The 23,005-nt window shown below is 40.9% G+C and overlaps 2 protein-coding genes across 3 annotated transcripts; both read left to right on the top strand.

The window, feature by feature from the left end:
* mks1 (MKS transition zone complex subunit 1) lies at positions 1 to 6,543 on the top strand. Its single transcript, XM_061702064.1, has 18 exons — positions 1 to 330; positions 1,222 to 1,343; positions 1,433 to 1,485; positions 1,554 to 1,721; positions 2,173 to 2,273; positions 2,359 to 2,487; positions 2,877 to 2,981; positions 3,062 to 3,170; positions 3,279 to 3,335; positions 4,207 to 4,249; positions 4,345 to 4,407; positions 4,484 to 4,554; positions 4,702 to 4,771; positions 4,850 to 4,957; positions 5,754 to 5,887; positions 5,963 to 6,045; positions 6,115 to 6,212; positions 6,315 to 6,543. Exons 1-18 carry the CDS (start codon positions 254 to 256, stop codon positions 6,404 to 6,406), a joined length of 1,683 nt encoding a protein of 560 aa, XP_061558048.1. The 5' UTR covers positions 1 to 253; the 3' UTR covers positions 6,407 to 6,543.
* ap2b1 (adaptor related protein complex 2 subunit beta 1) lies at positions 6,127 to 22,042 on the top strand. 2 transcript variants are annotated; one of them, XM_061702061.1, is made up of 23 exons: positions 6,127 to 6,212; positions 7,102 to 7,188; positions 9,258 to 9,312; positions 9,427 to 9,532; positions 9,731 to 9,866; positions 10,610 to 10,855; positions 11,021 to 11,211; positions 11,478 to 11,699; positions 11,781 to 11,901; positions 12,011 to 12,106; positions 12,559 to 12,674; positions 12,781 to 12,946; positions 13,136 to 13,234; positions 13,671 to 13,930; positions 14,009 to 14,201; positions 16,131 to 16,172; positions 16,653 to 16,808; positions 17,781 to 17,926; positions 18,021 to 18,150; positions 18,229 to 18,313; positions 19,353 to 19,439; positions 20,600 to 20,754; positions 21,311 to 22,042. In XM_061702061.1, exons 1-23 carry the CDS (start codon positions 6,189 to 6,191, stop codon positions 21,383 to 21,385), a joined length of 2,994 nt encoding a protein of 997 aa, XP_061558045.1. In that variant the 5' UTR covers positions 6,127 to 6,188; the 3' UTR covers positions 21,386 to 22,042. The 2 variants fall into 2 exon arrangements, with proteins under 2 accessions (XP_061558045.1, XP_061558046.1); XM_061702062.1 differs by lacking the exons at positions 6,127 to 6,212; positions 7,102 to 7,188; positions 9,258 to 9,312 and having other exon boundaries at positions 9,441 to 9,532; positions 9,745 to 9,866.
* Positions 22,043 to 23,005: the final 963 nt, after the last annotated feature.

The following is a 23,005-nucleotide window of genomic DNA, read 5'->3' as shown; positions in this document are numbered from 1 at the left end:
CCGAGTTCTCGTCTCTATGGAAACTCCAGATAGCTCCTAGCTTTGAGTTTTTACCACCGAGGTTAATCATTTGTTTTCAGGCATTAAATTGTTCTTATATCATTTTGTGAGGAAGAGTTAGCCAGTTAACTGACTTACCTAGCTAAAATGTAGAAGAAACGACATATCTGTGTGGCCCGGTGCTCAGGAAAAGCGGCTGCTAACGAAGCATATCGCTAGCAAAGTGCTGATCTTTACTATCTAGTAATCCGTCATGTCAGACTGGTGTAGCAGTGACACCGGGGAGGCTGTCTACCGGTCTCTTGATGCTATTAAAAACCTGAGAATAAGGTTAGCATTAATGTTTGCTCATTTTTCATTTTAATGTTAAATTGTTTGTTTTGCAATCGTCGTCCGTATAATCCGGATTCGCATTAGTATACGATACTCACAAAACGTTAGTGACATTGGAATAACAGCATGAACTCAAAATGCACATTTTCACAGGTGAGCTTCATTTGACCTTCTCTAAGTTTTTCAATGCATTTGTCCAACTGTTCAATGTTTCAGTACTTTTTGCACAACTTGCTGTTCTCTAAGAAGACAGAACGGCAAAATGAACAGGTCTTCATCATGCTGTTTAGATGTTGACATCATGAGAACAATACGACACCAAACAATTGATCAGCAGTACCTCAAACAGTATGTTCGAAGGGGGAAGTGGCCACAGAGCTTTAAGTGTCAAGAGTGTCATTCGCAGGTTGCAACAGAGAGACTGGAAGACCCACAGAAAGGAGGCGGTCTAAAAATCTAACAGAATTCTGAAGAGAAGATGACATGACTGGAAATAGTTGGGCTGCTTGAGATTTTATGTAGAAGATCCGCCTTCCAGCAACGGCATATAGTAAATTCGAGAACAGGACGTTTTGCAAAAACTACTGAAAATATTGAACACTTGGACATACATGTTCAAAAGTTTAGAGAAGGTCAAATTAAGTTCACCTATAAAAGTTATAATGCATTTTAGGTTCATCCTGAAATTTTCCACGAAAGACAAATATCCCAAACTTTTTGTGAGTATGATGGCACCTTGAGATACGAGCGAGTTTGACTATTGTGCAAATGGCGAGCTCATTGAGTGCTGGTTTTTCATTTTTGTTTTTATTTTGGTCACAGAATGAATTAAACTCAAGGCACTTATGTACTTTAATGTGATGTTTATGTATGTATGTCTAATTAAAGGCTGTCCTTTGAGAGGGTGACCACCACGGCGACTCTGTCCCAGCAACTCCAGCAACAAGTTCTGTCCCAGCATGATGGTGGACTCATTGAACTAGTACCCCTCACCTCGCAAGCCCAGCCTGGTGAAGAGATTTTATTATTTTTTTTATGCATGTGTGGTGACCACAGAATTCTTCTTATAGACAGCATCCTGACATGTTTTTGTCACCAGGCGATAACAAGGAGGACGTCATTGTTGGCTGGCAGGAGAAGCTTTTCAGTCAGGTAAGACCTCCCCTTTACAATGCAAACGACCTCATGGATATGAGTTTATCTTACGTGTTCATCCGCAGTATGAAATGGAGCTGTTCCAAAACGAGGCTGCGTGTCAGAGCCCGCTAGACCGGCAGTACCACAAAGAGGTCACGGCCCTGACCAAGGCCAAGGGCCGGAAAAACCGCAGGATTTTCACCTACACTGATTACGATCGCTACACCAACTGTCATCCGCTCCAGCAATTGGTTTGCTTTCAACAACTTTTTAATGAAGTACTACTTAAAAAAACACATCTTGGGTTGGCCTCTGATAGGGAGCGGTAAATGTCTCATGATCCATGAGGCCTGATGTCCTTTTGCAAAGAAAACTTTTTGATATTTATACATTTTTAAATCATCTTGAAAGTGTGTATACATTGTTTGGTGAAATTTCAGACCAGTTACACAAAATAAATGTGAAAAACAAATAAAAAAATACTGTGTAAAAGACAGGTGTAATCTGGTCAGTATAGTATGGGTAGTGTTTTTATGTTTCCACCATTAATGAAACATTCAGTTTACAAAACCTAATGAAAACTGCATATCACCCTTCGCTTTCATATTAAGTCCAACAAAACCTGATTAAAAAAACTAATTAAATCCAGCACGCTAATAGGTGTAATTTTTGGGAATTTTGCTTTTTACTTCACCTTGAAAGCAGAAGGGCAGCGATTTACTCAACACAACCCAGACGAAACCCACCTTCCTGGCTGAAAGGATGGCCACCGTGCGACACCGAAGGCAGGACAGGCGAACCATGTGGGTGTGAAGTTCCGCCTCACGTCCCTCCACGAAGACGTTACTTCAGCGTATGTGTGAAGATGGATTTGTTGTTTTCTCGCAGGGACTCCAGTTTCCCCAAGACCAAGATCGTCAACTGGGAACCCAGCGATGAGTTCAAGAGGAACAGTCACGAGGTGAACAACATCATGCAGACAATGCACATCATGGGAGACCTTGGCCCTCCTGGAAGGTAAGACCAGCCACACTCACACTTACACATGCACCTTTTCGGCTCATTTTTCCTGCATTTCACCAGCAAATAGAAGCAAAACGAGAACTTGAGAAGATTGTAAAGTATAGGTGATCTTCCTAATGTTCGTTAGAATATCGTGGAGAAGTTAATTGATATAAGGCATTTATTTTTGACAAATGCATGCAGTGAATTTAGAACACTGATGTCAGTTTTTTTTTTCCCCCCCTAATCCAGATCTGCTAATTTTGCTAGCAATTTAAATTCAACTTGGAAAATCTTGTTTCCCATTTATACATGTTCATCTAGAACTAAAAGTAGCTTCGGCCGTGTAGGCTAGGGTCTTCGTCAATTATGGTTTGCATTCTCTTAATATACTTTTCTTTCAGGTTGGGCCAGAAGGAGAACGAATGTTTGTTGTTCACCGTAAAAACAGACGGCAATGGCACCATCATCGTAAAACCTGACTTCAACAAGGGCAAAGAACCCTATAGGTAAGTTCACCGAAGACACACCAACTGTAACATTTGAAACATAGTGTTAAAACCCATTCTTTTTGTTCTGTTCGTTGCAGGATAACAACCATTGGGACCAACAAAGAAATTTGGCATCTCACAATCGAGAATGTATCGGCAACCATGAAATCAGAGGAAAAGGAAAGGGAGCAGCACTTATACAAAGATGTGAGGACACATTTTTTTTCTCCAGAATATGTTAGGAGATAACTGAACATTACCGTTGCTGTATATAATGATGTTAACTCACTCATTTTACTTTGTTTGTATACGTAGCTCTATGTGAGGCACAAGGAGTTCCCAAACAGCCTCGTCGGACAGGACTTTGAAATGGTACGTCATTTGAAATATGTACAGGATCAGCAGTTATAGAAAATGGATGGATGTTTCTCTATAGAAGTCTGACCAGCTCTCCAAAACCAGCAGTGGTTGATTTTGCATCAGTGTGAGGGAGTGCCCCACCAGATCCAGGAGATGGTGCTGTGGTGAAGAAAAACTTGGTTTCTCTATAGCTGAGTGATGCTTTTGTAAAATTAAGGTCCTCCATTTATCGGCGTAAGAATTTACTTTTTTTTTTTTTCTCCATCTTTCTTTATTTTGACTGACTTCCTTTCCAATTTTTCTTTTTCTAAATTCTTTCTTGGAACAAACGGCAGTTTAAAAAAACAAAAAGGGTGACTTGACCAATTCTGTTGTATTATTACTATTTGGGTCACTGAAAAAAAAATAAATAAATACACTACAACTGTATGACATTCAAGGTGGAATCTGATAAGAATAAAGTTGCATGTAAAAAAAAAAAAAAGTTATTTTTTAGATAAAAAGTTGTATATATTTTTTTAATAATGTCACAAAATTATGAGAATAGTCGTATTTTGATTATATCAGAGGAGAAACTTGTTGCCTGCCTAACGATGGGCAATGATCTTGACTTTTTAAATTTTTTAAATATTCTCGTAAAAATACATCATCTTTTTCTTTTCATTGTAGCTCTATACTCCTTCTTAGTATTTACCTGAAGTTAGGAGGTTTTGTAATGATTCAAGTAATTTTTTTGCCATTGGAGAAGAAAATAGACGCCCGATCAGCGGAATAAAATGGAAGGGTTTTTACATAAAGATGCCGATGTCACTTGAGCTAAATCTTGATACATTAAAAGACAAGCTTAACCATGAAACTTTCTGATGTTAGTGTTCTCTCGTAGCCTCCTGCAGGTGTTCTGCGCTACCTGATGAACGGAGAGATTGGTGAGGAAGGCTCAGCTCATTGTTGATTGTTTGAGTTTCTAAATTGTCTGCATTTAAAATTTAACTCCCTGTCTTTCTCCCCCATGTGTGTCCAGTCTCTGCCAAGGGCTTTGAGTATGATAATTTATATGTTCAATTCATAATGGAGCTGCCAAACAGTAAGTTGCCATCACTTTTTACACTGACGTCCTGACACAAGGCCTTGAAAATAACTGTTTATGTCTTGTGAACTAGACTGGTCCAGCTTGCCAATGCAGTCCCACTCTGGCGTCACTCACAGCTCTCGGACCAAATCATTAGGGAAGGTGCGTATTAAATTAACACATTCACTGCCATTGACGGCTTTAGAAGTCAAATATCGACGTTAACTGGGAAGCCTGGCAGTGAATGAGTTAACAAGCGATTGGACGAATTTCAGCACAGCGGAGACGGTGACATTTTGTTGCCAACAGGATAATGTGGCGTACTTCTGCTACCCCTTCACCTTTGAGGCTTTCTATATGAGTGAAAATGAGAACGAGGGTTAGTGCCGGGACACGTTTTGGTGCATGCGTGGGATTTTACAATGAAGCAACTAAATGGCATTTCCTGTCTTTGCAGAATCAGTTCCCCAATGGCCGGTGTTGTATTTTCAGGTTCTCTCACTGGACTCGTGGCAACGATATCGAACCGAAGGCTATGGGTACCTGCTCTTTCCCTTCACGCCTGGTACGCCTATACCTTCAGTGTGGACTAATGAATGATATTATTTGTCAAAGGGTTGTTGAAACTGTAATTTACAAGCCACTAGGAAGAGCGACTCCACCATAATATTGCTTTCAGCCACTTGTATACGGCGTTCCCACACACACTCTTGATGTCTTGGAAATATGTTGACATGAGGAATCTTGTAATGTAACAGAGCACAAATACTTTTGCTACTGTACTTAAGTAGAATTTTATCGTATCTGTAGTTTACTTCACATCACTGATGGTGTCATGCTAGGGTGGGCAACTAATTTTCCATGAGAAACTTAAACGGTCATTGAGGGCCTGTGTTCCATATAAATTAATGTTTAGTAATGTAAAGATGCTAATTGTGTAAATATGGTATTGTTGTGATTGTGAAATTTAAAAATATATATATTTGGGTTGGCGGGATCACTAATGGAATACATAAGAAAATTCACGGTTGTCTATTTTATAGACCCAAAACTTTTTATAAATAATAAGCAGTCATAACTCATTCAAGTGTAAGGGTATTGGGATGTAAAATGCTAAAATGTGATAGCTGGGGAGATAGTTTGCTGGATAGCTAGAAATGAATGATGCTCTATCAGACTACAAGTTATAATCCTTTAATAATAAGATATTTAGATAAATGTATATAAATGTAGGCATCACGGCAGCAATATTCACACAATATGCATTAACGCATGTACATGGTACATTCAAGTTTGTCCGGTAAATTCAATCTGAGATGTGTAATATTTGTAATAATATAAACGTCGTATGTGCTCTGCAGGTAAACACACGCTGGCGTGTCACACGTGGAGACCGCTTCAGATGGGCACAGTTTCGGCACTAAGGCGCTTCTTCATCGGAGGTTCCCCGGAACTGGAGGACCACAGCTACGTGAGGATTCCAGGACATTTCAAGGTAGGCTCAAAAAAATTATTACGTGGACAAGTTATGCATATTGCAAAACAAGATGATTTTCTTTTATGTCTGCAGGGAGAGAGGCTAAGTCGCTTTGGGTTTAGTACCGAAACCTCAGGAAGTGTGACTTTTAATCTTCACTGCATCCAGCAATCCAGGTAAGTGCTTAGTTTACAGAGTTCTGAAAGAAGCTTTTCTTTATCAGTTTGCTATATTGTATCCTTTAGGGCTTTTGTGGATTCCACAACATCGAGGAGAAGGAGGCAGCACAATTTCGACCAGGCCCAAGGATTTAATCATCATGATACTCTCTCAAGCACCATGGGTAAGCAGAGTACTTTTATCAGTGTAACTGCAAAAATGTATTGCCACAATGCAATACTATAATATGCAACATTTTGATGATGTGGATATGTGATTCCACCAGAGGCGTTTCAACGGGCCAGAAGAAAAATGCAAGAAGTCCGAGAAAGTCTTCCCATAGACCTCATTGCCTCCGTCTCCCAAATCCAAATATGATCATCTGATAATTAAACAATTCTAAAAATGATATAGGGCTCTTATTTTGAACAGAGAGTAGAAAGTCATACACTTTACAGTACTGCGTTTGCAGTTACATTTTTAAATGTATATGCTTTTGTATATGTTAAATATGAAAGAGGATGATTAAAAAATACTTTGCACTGCACATTGGTTTGACTTTCTTTTTGTGCTCACCCTTACATTTAATTTCTCACAAATTACTTTTTATTCACAATAGGCGAATAAAGTAGATTTTTAGCTTTTTAAGGACCACACCTTTGGATTTATACTGGTATTTTACATTCTAATTGATGGGTAGTTGAACTAGTAAAATGTTTCTGATATTTATGATATAGACTTCGAATTTATGAATCTTTTAGTAGGAACTAAACCTACCCATGTTAATGTATCATAAAACAGGGTCAATCAGGCCTTTCATCCATGCCATGATGCATTCAAAAACCGTGGGAAAGTAGCTTTTCTTAAACGTCATGCCTGTTCAGACCACCGGAATATCACAAGGCTAGGCTTATTTTCGCATCTTAACATACAAAAACAATCAAAATATAAATTAAGGCCGGATTAAGATCCTCAATTGTATTCAATGTAGTGATTTTGGAGCGCTACTTCTCGCATTCTATTGCAGTCCAGCACAACAGGAAAATGGTCCATGAACGTTTCATCCATTACAGATTCTCCATCTTCCCCCGACTGGGCAAGGGACCAACCTTCGTCCTGCACCAACCAAACGATTTCAGCTAGTCTGTACACTCAATTCGGTATGTAGATGGTGTCACTTTGTCACGATGCGCACAACATTACTGTTGTATTTGTTTAGTTTTTTTCTACGTCCGTGAACGTAGTCGTGACCAAGCTATGCTGTCTTATCAACCGCAATGGAAACTGGGCCGAGTCTGTCGTTACTGTTTTGGTGGCATATTCATGTTTTAATAACGGTATCAATAACACCGACGATATAAATGACTTTTTTTTTAAATCACAATTTGATTGTTTAGTATTGCCAGACGGGAGAATTCGATTAGCATACGACCAGCTAGTTAGCCAGTTAGCATTAGCGAACATCTGGGTGAGCTTTTCAGGCGAGCTTTGACTAAACCTCATCACATCCACATACGCACTATTAGCTGATTTGGCATACTCTTAAAGATAAACGAATACATAACGACAAACTAAGCGTCAGTGTGAAAGACTTGAAGATGCTACGTCGATAGAAAATAGGCGGAACGAGCTCTGTAGTCTCTCTGGACAGTTCATTAGGTACACCAAATGAGATTGGAATACAAGAGCTGGGTCTAAAATTTTGCCGTTATAGCACAGGTGACAGAAGTTCTCACATTCTGTGCTTAAGTAGAAGTACGGATACATGTGTTAAAAAAAGAAAGAATGGGAAAAGTAAAAGTACTGATTTAACTTGATTTACATAGTAAAAGAGCACAGACTGAAAAGTAGAAAAGTCAATGTACATTTTTACTGTCAATTGTAAACGATACCAATTTTGATAATTTAGCACAATGAAAAGACACTTAACTTCTACAGTGCTCTTACTGAGACGGGAGAAAAAAGCTGGAAGGCTCAGGCTGCTAGTCTATCAAAACAACATCTGCATACAGCTTTGCTAATGTTGGGAACTATCCATCCATCAATTTTCTGAGCCGCTTCTCCTCACTAGGGTCGCGGGCGTGCTGGACCCTATCCCAGCTGTCATCGGGCAGGAGGCGGGGTACACCCTGAACTGGTTGCCAGCCAATCGCAGGGCACATACAAACAAACAACCATTCGCACTCACAGTCACACCTACGGGCAATTTAGAGTCTCCAATTAATGCATGTTTTTGGGATGTGGGAGGAAACCCACGCAGGCACGGGGAGAACATGCAAACTCCCCACAGGCGGGGCCGGGGATTGAACCCGGGTCAATCAACTCAGAACTGTGAGGCTGACGCTCTAACCAGTCGGCCACCGTGCCGCCCTGTTGGGAGCTAACTAACCAAAAATGCTAAAGGTAAAAGAAAATACACCTTTCATGCATATGTTTTTTTCAGATTAGATGGAAAATTCTTTAACGCCAGTAGCTAATGTTTTTAGGCTGGCATAGAGCCTCACAAATAATTATTGGAGCAGACAATAATAAAAAAACATTATCTTAAATTAAATTAGGCTGTGGAATATCTTGCTTCCCCGAATCTGTTGCGTCATTGGCGTTCATGTTACTCTCTTGTCCTATGAGTCCCCAAGATCTCAACTGCAATTAACGTCACTGCTCTCTACATTTTTTTTCCTTTTTTTTATGTTGTCGTCATCCGCAGAGGTGGAAAAATTTAACTAGTAAGGAGCAGAAAGTACATTTATCTGTTGACAAATGTAGGGATTAAAAGGGAGCGTGATTGCAACATATATGAACAACAGTTGAAGGGAACCTCCAGACCTCATCTATAACCGCTTCATACAACAAAGCTATGTATGAATGGATGTTTTATCTCTTTTTTTTTTTTTTTTTTTTTTTTTTTTTTTTTTTTTTGTTTTTGTAGTGTTTTTTGTGACAGTGGTCTCTTGGAAAAGTAATTTTGGCCCTCTGTATGTCACACATATATTGAGGACGGACAGTAAATGCTACCATACCATTAAAAGTCATCAGAAAATTAAATACTCAAAGTAAAAATACTGAAAAATTAATTCTACTTAAGTACAGTAACAAAGTATTTGTCCTCATTTGCTATACAGAGTGACTTTCGACTGAATAGATGAGATCGAGCGAGTGTATTTGTAAGCAAGGAATCCCCAGAGCAGCTTTTGCCAGTGGTGTTGAATGTTCTGTTGTTCTTCTGCAGACTACACGAACCACAATCATGACGGACTCCAAATATTTTACAACAAACAAAAAAGGTGAGTACAAAAGTAACGCAAAACCCATTGTGTGTGTGAAAGCGTTATTTGAAAACAATTTATTCACACCAACGGGAAGTCAATTTGAAATGGACCTAATTTGTGCTCTTGCAGGGGAGATCTTCGAGCTGAAGGCCGAGCTGAACAATGAGAAGAAGGAGAAGCGAAAGGAGGCTGTCAAGAAAGTCATTGCTGCAATGACAGTGGGCAAGGATGTCAGGTAACAACGTGTAATCAAACTCGGGTAACAACGTACAATCAAATTAGTCAACAGAGCTACAACTAGGGGTGGGGAATTAAGTGAGTTTATCAATTAATTATTATCAGCATTAACTACAGCCAGATTACCAAAAAAAAAAAAAGAAACAACAACACAATTAAAGCTTCAGGGATACATTTTGACCAAGTCTCTTTACAGCTCTTTGTTCCCAGATGTGGTCAACTGCATGCAGACCGACAACCTGGAGCTGAAGAAGTTGGTGTACCTCTACTTGATGAACTACGCCAAGAGCCAGCCGGACATGGCCATTATGGCCGTCAATAGCTTCGTCAAGGCAAGCTCACCCCCGTCGCTGTGCCTTAGCTGGGGACGCAGTATTATAGTCCACAGTCTCTACTTTGCTGCAGCGCTATGTTTTCTTGGCGTCCTCAGTCTGCGCTGAGATTAAATTAGTCCTCAAGAAATAAATACAGGAGAGCCTTGTTTTCAGCATGACTCAATCCAAATGGTGCTTTGAATGCAGCCTTTTTTTTTTTTTTTTTTTTTAATTTTATTAAATTAATTTTATTTAAAAAATATATATATATATTTTTATACAGTTTCCTGTGGTACTGTTTCGATATGTATAACTGACCATAATATCGTACTGACCATGATATCGTAGCATGTTGCGGTATTTGTTAGAATGTCTGCCTCACAGTTCTGAGGGTCCTTGTTCGAATCTCTGCTCAAGGACTTCCTGTCTGAAGTTCACGTATTCTCCCTTTGCTTCCTCCCACATTCCAAAAACATGCATGTGAGTTTAATTTGTTGAGAATCTAAATTGTCCTTAGGTGTAAGTGTGAGTGGTTGTTTGTTTCTGTCATCCAGTTCAGGGTCAGTCAGCTGGGATAGGCTCAAGCTAACGAGGACAGATGGATGGATGTGTAATATCACCACATATTGAGTACATTGAGTTGTACCAGATTCAACTTGAATTAATCCAATACATTTGAAATACTTTGATAGATCCTAATATTCCTTTTTGGCCACAGTGGGAATATCCCCGCTGATTACGATTCTCGTGCTGCCTTCTAGGACTGCGAGGACCCCAACCCGCTCATCCGGGCCTTGGCTGTCCGCACCATGGGCTGCATCCGGGTGGACAAGATCACAGAGTACCTGTGCGAGCCGCTGAGGAAATGCCTGAAGGACGAGGACCCATATGTGAGGAAGACGGCTGCGGTGTGCGTGGCCAAACTTCACGACATCAACGCCCAAATGGTGGAGGACCAGGGCTTCTTGGACTCGCTGAGGGATCTCATCGCTGACTCCAATCCCATGGTAGGTGACCTGCCCTCCGATGTCCACTTAAGACAAACAGATGCCTCCCTCAAATAGTTGAGAAAATGGTACTAAGTATAATTGTCTGTCTGAGTTAATTGAGGCTATTGTTCACACACGAACACTAAATATTAACAGCTGAGTATTTCCTCACGTCCCTTTGAGGTTGTTGCCAATGCGGTTGCCGCCCTGTCCGAGATCAGCGAGTCTCACCCCAACAGCAACCTGCTGGACCTCAACCCCCAGAACATTAACAAGCTGCTGACGGCCCTCAACGAGTGCACCGAGTGGGGCCAGATCTTCATCTTGGACTGTCTGTCCAACTACAACCCCAAAGATGAGCGTGAGGCCCAAAGGTAACTCGTTTTTCATCGCGGGCCACATCACTGTAGCTACTGTTCACCTCATAGCATCTTCAACATGATTTACAATATTTGTGATGCAAAGTTTAATGCGCTCTTCCAGTTACACGTGAACTCTCAATATCGCCACATTGCCGTCAATTGGCTGACAAGAAGTGTTCACAGATTTGGGGCACCCTGTATTTCACGGGAAAATAAACCACACAGAAAACTGATTCTGATTTTAACTTATTCTCTCAAATGTTTCTCTCCCTGCAAAGCATTTGCGAGCGCGTCACGCCGCGGCTGTCACATGCCAACTCCGCAGTGGTCCTGTCCGCCGTCAAGGTACTGATGAAGTTCTTGGAGCTGCTGCCAAAAGACTCAGACTACTACAACACCCTGCTGAAGAAGCTCTCACCGCCGCTCGTCACCTTGCTCTCCGGCGAGCCCGAAGTCCAGTACGTGGCGCTGAGGAACATCAACCTCATAGTCCAGAAAAGGTCCGTGTGTGGAACTTAACCTGCTTGTGAATAAAACAACAGTGTAAATTTGTTACACTTGAATCATGGGTTTTTGTGCAGGCCTGAGATCCTGAAGCAGGAAATCAAAGTGTTCTTCGTCAAATACAACGATCCTATATATGTGAAGCTGGAGAAACTGGACATCATGATCCGCTTGGCATCACAGGCAAACATTGCTCAGGTGTGTTACACAAAACATGCCTCAGAGGACCTTTTGTTACAAGTGTGCTTGTCCTCACTTTAAAAAATTACACTTGATAGTTGTATTGTTCATGTTTGGTGCTTTACAGGTCCTGGCTGAGTTGAAGGAGTACGCCACAGAGGTGGACGTTGACTTTGTCCGCAAGGCTGTGCGCGCCATTGGCCGCTGTGCCATTAAAGTGGAGGTATGACATAAGACATTACGTATTGCTTCAAATAATGGGTGGAAGCTTTTACTGTATCTACATTACTTTAGAGAGGACCAGGTATTTTTCCAATCACTAATACTTTTCAGCAGATGGTATCAGTTCTAGTAAAGATAAATACAGCCACCATAGAGAGGCACCACTTCGATTAGGTGATCGCGTAACTGAGGGAAGGCATTGAAAAATCTGATAATCGAGGGGAGACGTTAAATAAATAGAACTGAGGGGAGGCTGTTAATGATCGAATATAACTGAATGGTGTTAAATAATCAAATATAATTGAGAGTCCCCAATATAATTAAGAGGACAATCTAACACTGAAATCCACAATCACAGTCTCCATGCCAGTCCTCAGGATGAGACACACAGACAAATTTTGTAAAACTTTCACTATGGTGATGTCTTCCTGTCCTTGTTGTGAACCATCCCAGCAATCGGCGGAGCGCTGTGTCAGCACCCTGCTGGACCTCATCCAGACCAAAGTCAACTACGTGGTGCAGGAGGCCATTGTGGTCATCAGGGACATCTTCCGCAAGTACCCCAACAAGTATGTGTCTTTTCCCTCTCTAACAACAACAAATCTAAACGTCAATGAAGCTGTAATGTCCCAGTTGCTAGAGTGTCAGACTCCTGAGAGGCCCAACTTGTTCCAGGTACGAGAGCATCATTGCTACCCTGTGTGAGAATCTGGACTCTCTGGACGAGCCCGACGCTCGCGCCGCCATGATCTGGATCGTCGGCGAGTACGCCGAGAGGATCGACAATGCCGATGAGCTGCTTGAGAGCTTCCTTGAGGGCTTCCACGATGAGAGCACCCAGGTACGCTTTTGTCTTTCCTCTACTGTATGTGCTTTTCCGTCTCATGTTCACAAATCAGCACAGAAACAGTCAATTCCCGTTTGTCAGTTTTACTAAACACTTTGTCCCATAAACATGTTAAAAGTAGGATGTCGCCAGTCTTTGGAGAGGAAAATGTGGACATGAACAATGTGCGCGTTTGGTTTGCAGGTGCAGCTCACTCTGCTGACCGCCATCGTCAAGCTCTTCCTGAAGAAGCCGTCTGAGACTCAGGAGTTGGTGCAGCAGGTCCTCAGCCTGGCCACTCAGGTTAAAAACACTCCCAGGAGCTCTTTAATTTACAGTTTTTCCCTTTGCTTTCTCCTCCCCGTGACTGCACCAGGTCCTCAGTTTACAACGGTACCGACAACGGTTTTGAGGTTACAAATAGCAGCAATATAAGAATAGGTGGTCATGTTGCGCAAGAAGGGATGCACAGCTACCACCGTACTTAGACTATGACTACTTTTGATCTATATTTATGGCTTAGAAGCTTTCATTAGACAATTGTTTACTTTAATTGTGATTTTACTACTGCGGTAGGATAGGTTAGTGATGAAGACTCCAGCGCGTTCCAATTAAGGTACATACAAATTTGGGGTAGGTTGCCGTTGTGGGAAGGGAGCTGGACTCCCGCCTCCCCCGTATTTTACCACAACTTCTCTCCTGCACTAAATCCATTGGTTGACTCCGTCATCCTCTACAGGATTCCGACAACCCAGACTTGCGTGACAGAGGCTACATCTATTGGCGCCTGCTGTCCACAGACCCAGTGACCGCCAAGGAAGTGGTGCTGTCCGAGAAGCCCCTCATCTCCGAGGAGACGGATCTGATCGAGCCCACCCTGCTGGACGAGCTCATCTGCCACATTGGCTCTCTGGCGTCCGTCTATCACAAACCACCAAGTGCCTTTGTGGAGGGCAGCCACGGAATCCACCGCAAACACCTCCCTGTCCAGCATAGCAGGTGCAGACAGATTATCCGGGCACATACACTCACCGGTATACTTGCACATTTCTCTCACTCTCGTGTACCGCTTGACAGCATTGACACAGGGGAGAGTCCGGTGAGCGGCGGGCCAGTGGCCCCCATGGACCAGCCGCACGTCATCCCCAGCCAGGGCGATCTGCTGGGCGACCTTCTCAACTTAGACCTGGGCCCTCCTGTCAACGTGCCCCAGGTCTCCTCCATGCAGATGGGTGCTGTGGACCTTCTGGGAGGCGGTCTGGACAGCTTGGTGTGTTTTGACAACAACCTTTAAAAGCATAATAAATAGACTTTACACCAATTTTATCGGTATTGGCCGATATTTAGCATTTTATGGTGATCGGCTTTATTGTCATAATTTGCCGATCCGATCAATGACGTTTTATTTACTCCGCGTCACCGCATGCACAATATATTTTAATACAAAAGCCAGTTTATTTTTAGCCTTGTCGCGTGTCTTTTGACGTAAATATCTGACGCCCAATGAAGTTATTAAAAAATAATAAAAATATATGGGACAGACAACACGTCTGAGACAGGGAACACGTAATGCCCGGCTCAAACTACATGACAAATTTGCTCTTTCACGATTGCACTGTCAGACTACTGCAATAAAATCTTGTATTCCGATACCACCGTATCCCGTTTTTTACGATCATTGGGCTTTATCTCGTCAACTCAAATGCGACGGGATACACTCGTTACCGTATTATAAGGACAAAATGGGGGGGAAACGTGTGTTGGTGGTCACCGGTGCTCAGGACAGGAGAGGACGTTCGTTTAAGGCTTGCTTGAGGTATGTTCACATACTTTTAATACGATACGGCTCACAAGCAGGCACTAAAATGCTATGTAGCCTAGCAAGCTACTGCTAGCACAAACTGTTGGACGTAAACATGCCGCCGTTCTGTCGAATCATGCTCTAAATGTTCGGTGTGGGAGAAGTAATTTAATTAAAAATAAAGTAATTTAATTAAAGTAAGTTAGCACCCATTATTTCTGTCATGTAATGTTGGTTTCACCTGACTGATTAGAATACATGATTTGACTAGAGCAGTGAGTTACAACCTTTATGGAGACAAGGAACATATTTTACAATTGAAAAATCTCACGGAACACCAACAAACAAAAATGTCACAAAAAGTGGATATATTAATTACTGTATTTACTTCCTGCCATCTAATAGAAGACAATTAATTTGTCCTGTCTGTCACTATCCCTCACTGGCATAAATAGAGGAACAAAGATACATTATTTATTGTAAATATAATTTTTTGAGCACTTAAGTACACAAGTATATACAGTAAATGAACAGCCGTATTTCTTCAAATAGTGCCCCAAATAGTTGCCGGGTGCATCATCCATGTAAGACGAGGGTAACCAACGTGGTGCCCACCGGCACCACATTGTACCCAAGAACCCATGAGTAGCTCGAGGGGCTGTTCTAAAAATAGCTCACTTGTGCTGGGACATTTTGATCTCCAATGAATGTTGTAGACGTGATCATTTGAAAAAGTAAACACTGGCAGAGATTTATAGAAATAGCGTTGGATATTGATTTTTATTTCTCCTAATTATTGTGAGAAATCACTAACATGATCAGTGTCTTCATATAAATGAATCATTAACTATTTATAACATGTGATCAAAGGTAATTTCAGCTTATTTGTTATTTCAGAAGTGTGTATCAAACTGGTAGCACTTCGCATCAGTACCCAAGAAGTAGCTCTCAGTTTCAAAAAGGTAGAATAATTTGAGAAGTGGGCCGGTACTCTTTTCATGGCACTGTACACATACAGTATATTGTAAAAGATACTGTTAAAAGTGTTTGTTTTATAGAAATGTTGTAAATAAGTGGCCACTTTGTGCAGAAATAAGCTTTGTGCAATTTTCAATGAACTGCGTTTTACAGCACTAAGAACACATTTTTATGAACATTTTCCACTTTTAAATGATATTTGGATGACGCAATATTTTAGTTTCTTTTTTCACTTTTCAAGGTTTTTTTCTCCAGAATTAAGTGAAGTCTCTTGATGGCTTGCATTTGCTAAGAAAAGTCTCTTTGTGTGTGGTCTGTCATGTTTGGTTGTTTTTTTTGTGGGGGGGGGGGGGGGGGGGGGGCTCCTCTCTCTCTCTCTCTCTCTCACTCTCTCTGTCTGTCTCTCTCTTTCTCCTGTAGCTGGGGGGAGACCTGGGCGGCGGTGTTGGGGGAAGTCCAGCTGTAAGTCCAAGCCCCTTGTTTCGCTGCCCGTGCACTGCATGCTCCCGCACTTACAAAGCCACTAATCGCCTTCCTCTCTACAATTTCAGCTAGACGCTAGCTGTGTTAACACTTTGTACGTTTTGGCCCGTTGTGAGGCAATATGACCTCTGTTGTGGTCACGAAATACATGGATGTTGACATTTAGAGAGCTTTGAGGCAGATGATCGACACATAATTACAACTATTAGTTTTAGTATTTTCTGATGACATTTCCCAGATTGCAAACATGCTTAATGTGCTAAAACATGCAACGTCGCACCTGCCTCTACATTTTACTCTTCTCATGAGGGCTTTGGTAACCTGGAGAATATTTGCATGAGCTTTTTATGTGATTCTTCTCAGCTTCATAGCACTTTTCTCACCGCCGTTGTTAGTGACGCCGAGTGAAATTTGCCCGATTCACCCCAATCTACTCCTGCTGTGATGTTGTTGCTTCAGGTGGGCCAGAACTTCATCCCCTCATCCGTTCCGAGCGCTTTTGCTCCTTCACCCACTCCGGCGCCGCCGGCCGTCAGCAACAGCGGCCTCAACGACTTGTTTGAGCTCTCCACAGGCATGGCAATCACATCCGGAGGCTACGTGGCCCCGAAAGCTGTGAGTTTGAAAACACTCAACTGTGATTACATCAGTGTAGAGAGATTTTATGCAGAATTCAGTCAGTCAGTAATTTGTGGGATTTAGGACTGTTAACTGTGCACAGTGTTTCTCTATCTATTAAACTATTGTAAAGTCAAGGCAGAACTCAGTACCAAAATAAAAGTAATCAAGTTAGTTTTGACAAATTACTTATCCCGCACTATCATATTTGTCTGCTAAGCATTACGCTGAAGAATAAATGCTCAGCTATAAAATCATTCTTTTAAATTTACCTTTTTTTTTTTTTTAGCTTTTTGATGAATAGCTGATAGATGTACCAAAGTGCATCACGATTTTTCGTGAATTCATTTGTTCAGTTGGATTAGCTAGTTAACAGCCAGCCAACTGTACACTCATTCGCCGACGCACGTCACTCACCAGGCTATACACACTCAGTCAGATACTACAGTAGAACCTGAGGAGAGTGACCTCAATTGGACAAAAAATACCTATAACTTACATGCACATTACTATATTGCAAAATCTATTGTTATCCCCTTTATCGACAGGATAATCAGTAGACTAGTCTTAAAATGTCCAATAGCTGCAGCCCTAATTCACTATCATAATACAATAAAAAGGAGCATTGTGTAAGAAAACTAATATAAAGTCAAACTACTCACTCTTGAGAAGCCTGAAAGACTGAAGAGGAAGTTGTTTGCAGTTTTTTGCGTTTTTCTTAGCATAATTTGAGGTTTCACCGGGCATTTAACCTCATGATTTTGCAGCTATTTTACACAGATTACCTGTACCTAAATTTCCAAGGTCTCTAAAGCATTTGGAGAGTGACTAGCAAAGGTACACTGCATAAAATGACTGCATTTTCCCTTGTGGTGTATGAAGATAAAAATCATTAAAAACAAAAACATCAAAATTATGACTTTTGATGAGAATGATTTTTTGACCATTTACACCGGGACCTTTTCCCAGGTGTGGTTGCCTGCGGTTAAAGCCAAGGGACTGGAGATCTCCGGAACCTTCTCTCGGCGCCAGGGCCACATGTACATGGACATGACCTTCACCAACAAGGCCCTGCAGCACATGACAGACTTCGCCATCCAGTTCAACAAGAATAGGTCAATAAGCGCTCTGGCTCTGTGTTCCTAGTTGAACCCCCCACTGTAGATGCAAATGATTTGCATCATGATTTGTGCATATTTGTGGGTACAGCTTTGGGATGATTCCGACCAGCCCGCTACCCATTCACACTCCGCTGATGCCCAGCCAGGGCATCGACGTCTCTTTGCCCATTAACACCATTGGGCCAGTTATGAAAATGGACCCTCTTAACAATCTCCAGGTACAGAAATGCATCCCATTGACAATAAACCAGACAGGATTTTACATACTATAATGCAGTTTTCTGCTTTGTACACAGGTGGCTGTGAAGAACAATATAGACGTATTCTACTACAGCGTCCTCATCCCTCTCAACATATTCTTTGTTGAAGATGGAAAAATGGGTTTGTTGTTGTCCCCATAACATGTAATTGCTTTATTTTCCCCAAAAATATGCAGTGTAGATTAGTTATCTGGGTAGCTTTCAAGTTATTTTGCCACCATAGCTCGCATAGGGCTACATTCATTATACTACCCACACAATCTTAAAAAAATTAAATAAAATAAAAATATTGTCGATCAGCAGCCGGATTCATCTGCAGACATGTTCGTCATTCTGATTGAAATCATTCCGATTGAAGATCTCTGGTCAATTGTTTACGTGTGATCTGATCTATTGCGATCTATCGTTTACAATGGGTCACTACGTTCAATCAGAACAGCCGTTTTAAAGGCGCTGTGACGTGCAGATCATGGTAAACATCTCATAATTTATCAAGATGGGGGTCAGTTGTCTATTTAGTGCAGTAGTTGCGATTGGTTTTACACTTTTAACGAACAGCTTGATTAAAAACAAGTTACAAGTAGTTAAAAACAACTCTGTCGCAGACCAACTCTGGTAGGAAGTTGCCATGTTTTCAAGTATGTAAACAGTGGCGTCTCTGCGCATTTAGGTCAAGACTGTCCGATAGCATTCAGTTTATATAACGAAAACATAAATATATATAATATATAACAAAAATTTACTTCTGATCAGTTTGGCAAAAGGAATATTCCACCCCGGAATCGGTGTCACCTTTGTCGATCAGTTATTTTGGTACCATGGACAACTACAAAAAAAGTAGTTTCCACAATTTTCTGTATTGATCAGTTATTTTGGTACCCTTCAAAAATTCAAAAGTTCATTTTTTTTTCAAAAGTCCGTATTGATCAGTTATTTTGGTACTTTAAAATTGAGGTCAGCTTTAAATTGGTAGTGAATTATTTTGGTAACTATCAGAACTTTTGAAAAAATGTTTTTTTAATAATTTGAATTGATCGCTATTTTTGGCACCCTTCACAACTTAAAAATCCAGTTTTAAAAAATCCTGTATTGATGAGTTATTTTGATATCCTGCACAACTTTCACAAAAGTTCTCCAGCATGTCTGTTTTCCATCCTTAGAGCGACAGGTGTTCCTTGCCACCTGGAAAGACATTCCCAATGAAAATGAGCTGCAGTACCAGATAAAGGAGTGCCACCTAAATGCAGGTAGGTCCCACAAACAGTAGTGGCTTAAAGTGACACTCAAGACCCAATAAAATGTGCTTTTCAAGCAGCTGTACAGCACAGGACATGAGGGGCCAAGCCCTCCTTCACTGCCATTGACGGCTTTTGAAGTCAAATTTCCATGTGAACTGGGAGGGCTGGCAGTGAATGAGTTAAGCTCCAAATCTAACTGACTCAAAGTCCTCACTTTGTTTGTTTTCTGTGTCCACCCACATGCTTGTCTGATAGGATACGTCACAATCTCTTCTACCTGAAGGAATCATCAACCTCTTTTGATCATAGTGATAATTTTATACATTACAGAATAGCTGCTCGCCCGTGTTAGTTGTCCAGTAGGTTCCTTAGGACCTCCAATTTGAGCGAATCCTTCACCCTTTTCCTCGTACATGTGTTGTTGGTAGCAAAGTTTACATTAATTCCTAGGTCCTTTTGTGTTTGACGTGGGGCGTGTAAAGTGGAACTTATGAGGTCGAACACAACAAATGCCGAGATGGTCGTTGACTTGCAATTTGATTTTTAAATAATTTCTCCCATAACATCGCCATATGGTGATGATGTCTTATATATTCCTTTCCACTTTGCCGTTACAATTTCACTATTTGCAGCAGGGCTCGGTTCCTATCCCCAACAAATAGTGGGTGTGCACTGTATCTTAAAATTTTAAACAATTGTGCTGTATGGATTTAATTATTTTGGTATAATTGAAATTAGCATTTTTTTTTCAATGTGCTGTATCGAACCCCTAAAGGGACATGGGGGGGAAAAAACAAAAAAAACTTGTTTCTCATTCTAACTTGTGAGAAACTTTCTCACATCAAAAAGTTGAATTTAAAAAAATACGATGCATCTATTTTAGTTACTTTGGTACGCTCCACAACTTTCCAAAACTTTGGTTAGTTATTTTGATCTGAAATTTTGTGCAACTTGTAAAATTTGCTGGATCACCTTACCGATTTATGTTAAAAAAGCCAAATAAAAAGCTAAAGTTTAACCATTGATCCTCGCTGATCTGAGCCCAAGTAAGGTACACCTACAGTTGGATGTCAACATTCGACCTCAGAGGTTTCAGTGTAGTACAATGTAGTATCACCCCCCCCCGCCAATTAATTTTTAATTGTATAACAAAAATCCTACTCCTGCAGACACGGTGTCAGGCAAACTACAGAACAACAACATCTACACCATCGCTAAGCGGAACGTAGAGGGTCAGGATATGCTCTACCAGTCCCTCAAACTTACCAATGGTATCTGGATCCTGGCTGAGCTGCGCATCCAGCCAGGCAACCCCAACTACACGGTACAGTATCATGTTTGCAGAGGATATAAAGTCTACACACCCGTTCAAATGCCAGATTTTTTTTATAAATCAGAAGCCTGAAGGTTTTGTGCAAACACGGACTGTAAGTCTTTCCACCGTACACCACACATGAAAAAGACTGGAGATTGTCACATAAATTGGAAATCTAGTACTTGCCAGACATTCCTGCACCTCCCTTCACTGTTTTTCAGCCTCTTAGCAGCCTCCCTGACCAGTTTTTTCACCAATTTTGGAGGAACGTCCAATTCTTAGTCACTTTTGTGCCATATTGATGACAACTTTCTTCACTGTGTCCCATGGTATATCTAATACTTTGGAAATTCTTTCCTAGCCTCCTTATACCTTTGAACAATGAGATCCCTCTGTTGTTTAAGTTATCTGCGGATCATGGCTTGTGCTGTAAGATGTGACTACAAAAAAATGGGGAAAAAAATGTTCGGGATAGGTTAAGGTGTGTAGACTTTTTTTTGTTTAATAGTGACTGTGACTGTGTGGCATTAAATAATGTCATTTTGTTTCCTGGCTGGTCCTGCAGCTGTCCCTCAAGTGTCGGGCCCCTGAGGTCTCTCAGTACGTGTACCAGACGTACGACGCCGTGCTGAAGAACTGAGCGGTTTGCTTCACTCCCGCCATCCAACGGCAGTGTTACATTTCTGCTTAACATGGAGGCCAGGCCCACATTTCCTCTCAGTAGACTAAAAAAAAAAAAAAATAGGTAAATGTTATATAGTTGTTAATGCAGATGTGTAGTCATTGTGTTCACGGTTAAATATTCACATTACAGCTTCTTTCACAATAAGTTTAAATGGGAACAAATGTTATTGGCAGTTTGGACAGCAAACGTGTCAATCATTCCATTCTTAAACGTCTTAATGTTGTGACGGATCAAAGTGTGTTTACTCAATAGAGAAATTTCATTTTTGTCCCTACACATCTAGGCCTATTTATTTTTTTTATACAACCGACTATTTAAAAAAAAAAATTCAAACTCAAGATTTAAGCGCACAAGATTTAATACCACTCCATCATTGTCACCTCAGCTATCTTTTTGGATGAGTTAGCATTTCCCGTTAAACTGGTGTTTTAGTTCATAACCAAATTATTAGAGCACTGTCACTCTAAAGCTAAATATAATGGACCTTTTCCAGCATACCAGTGCACGATTACAACTGTAAATTCAGTGTGGTTTCTTACCAAAAGTTGCTTCCCAGTTTTCTAGTCATCCCACTATTGAAAACATGTAGTCTGCTTAAAAAAAAAACAAAAACACAAATCCCATTGACTGTTCATCTACCTCCTTTCATGCTAGCCTTTTGGTTGCAGTGCTTACCATTAATTCTTCATTGTCTTCGCTCTGTTGTCGAGCCAGTTCTAACCTTTTGCACCTCAGTTAAAGCAAACTTGCAGGACCACGCATTTACTTGTGAAATGCCAATTTTCATTGTTTTATTTTGACTATAGCTACCGCTGATATGACCCTCAACGGTTGACGCTTCGGGTGGAAATGACCAAGGGCCTTGTGTAGATTAGCGATGTCTTTTGTGTCAGTATAAACTTCCATGGCATTACCCTTTACGTGATAATACAATTAAGCCAATTTCTAGTAGAAACGGATGTGTGAGTGTATCATTTGTGTTTTTGGGATTATGTAAATGTACACTTTTACCCCTTGTTGTGGATTTTCTCTGGATTTCTGTATTTTTATGCATTTAGCTGCACTCCCATAAACATGCTAAACAATAATCAGCGGCGAAAGAAAGAATGTTATTTGATACATTTTTCGCTGTAACACAAATGATTTGTTATTGCACCACTTCTGATATCAATAAAATTTCACCACCATGCAAATGCTGTGGTCAATAGAAGTTGAAAAAAAAAAATGTTCAAGTGTGAAAAAACAATTTTTTTTTATTTGGATGGTACGGGGACGGGTATCCTCACTTTGTGGTATTTACGTTTTTTATTTGATTTAATCTTAAAGCTGTCAATTTGGTGACTTCTTTCATCCCGGCAGTCTGAAGCAAAGACACATTACAGGGGTGAATTCACTGAAACTTCGACTCAAACTGTTATTGTCTGCCTTAAAATTAACAAAGTGAACCCCCACAAAATATAAAACATCTTACCGTGATGACGCTCCCGGTGTTACCTGAGCCACCGGTGATGCCGCAGCTCTTTCAAGGTGGGCCGTTCTTCAGGTGCTGCAGTCAGACTCTTCTGCAGGAAATCC

This window comes from Phycodurus eques, chromosome 17 (genome assembly GCF_024500275.1).
Source record: "Phycodurus eques isolate BA_2022a chromosome 17, UOR_Pequ_1.1, whole genome shotgun sequence".
In the NCBI taxonomy this organism is placed as follows: domain Eukaryota; kingdom Metazoa; phylum Chordata; class Actinopteri; order Syngnathiformes; family Syngnathidae; genus Phycodurus; species Phycodurus eques.
The sequence above is the reverse complement of the archived record's forward strand: the minus strand, read 5'-3'. Positions and strand labels throughout refer to the sequence as shown.

Coding starts and splice junctions, on each gene's coding strand:
- mks1 (XM_061702064.1), top strand. CDS start 254: ATGTCAGACTGGTGTAGCAGTGACACCGGGGAGGCTGTCTACCGGTCT. Junction 3,171..3,278: donor AGCAGCACTTATACAAAGAT/GTGAGGACACAT, acceptor TTGTATACGTAG/CTCTATGTGAGGCACAAGGA. Junction 4,250..4,344: donor CCTGATGAACGGAGAGATTG/GTGAGGAAGGCT, acceptor ATGTGTGTCCAG/TCTCTGCCAAGGGCTTTGAG.
- ap2b1 (XM_061702061.1), top strand. CDS start 6,189: ATGATACTCTCTCAAGCACCATGG. Junction 7,189..9,257: donor TAGTCTGTACACTCAATTCG/GTATGTAGATGG, acceptor GTTCTTCTGCAG/ACTACACGAACCACAATCAT. Junction 20,755..21,310: donor CAGGCAACCCCAACTACACG/GTACAGTATCAT, acceptor CTGGTCCTGCAG/CTGTCCCTCAAGTGTCGGGC.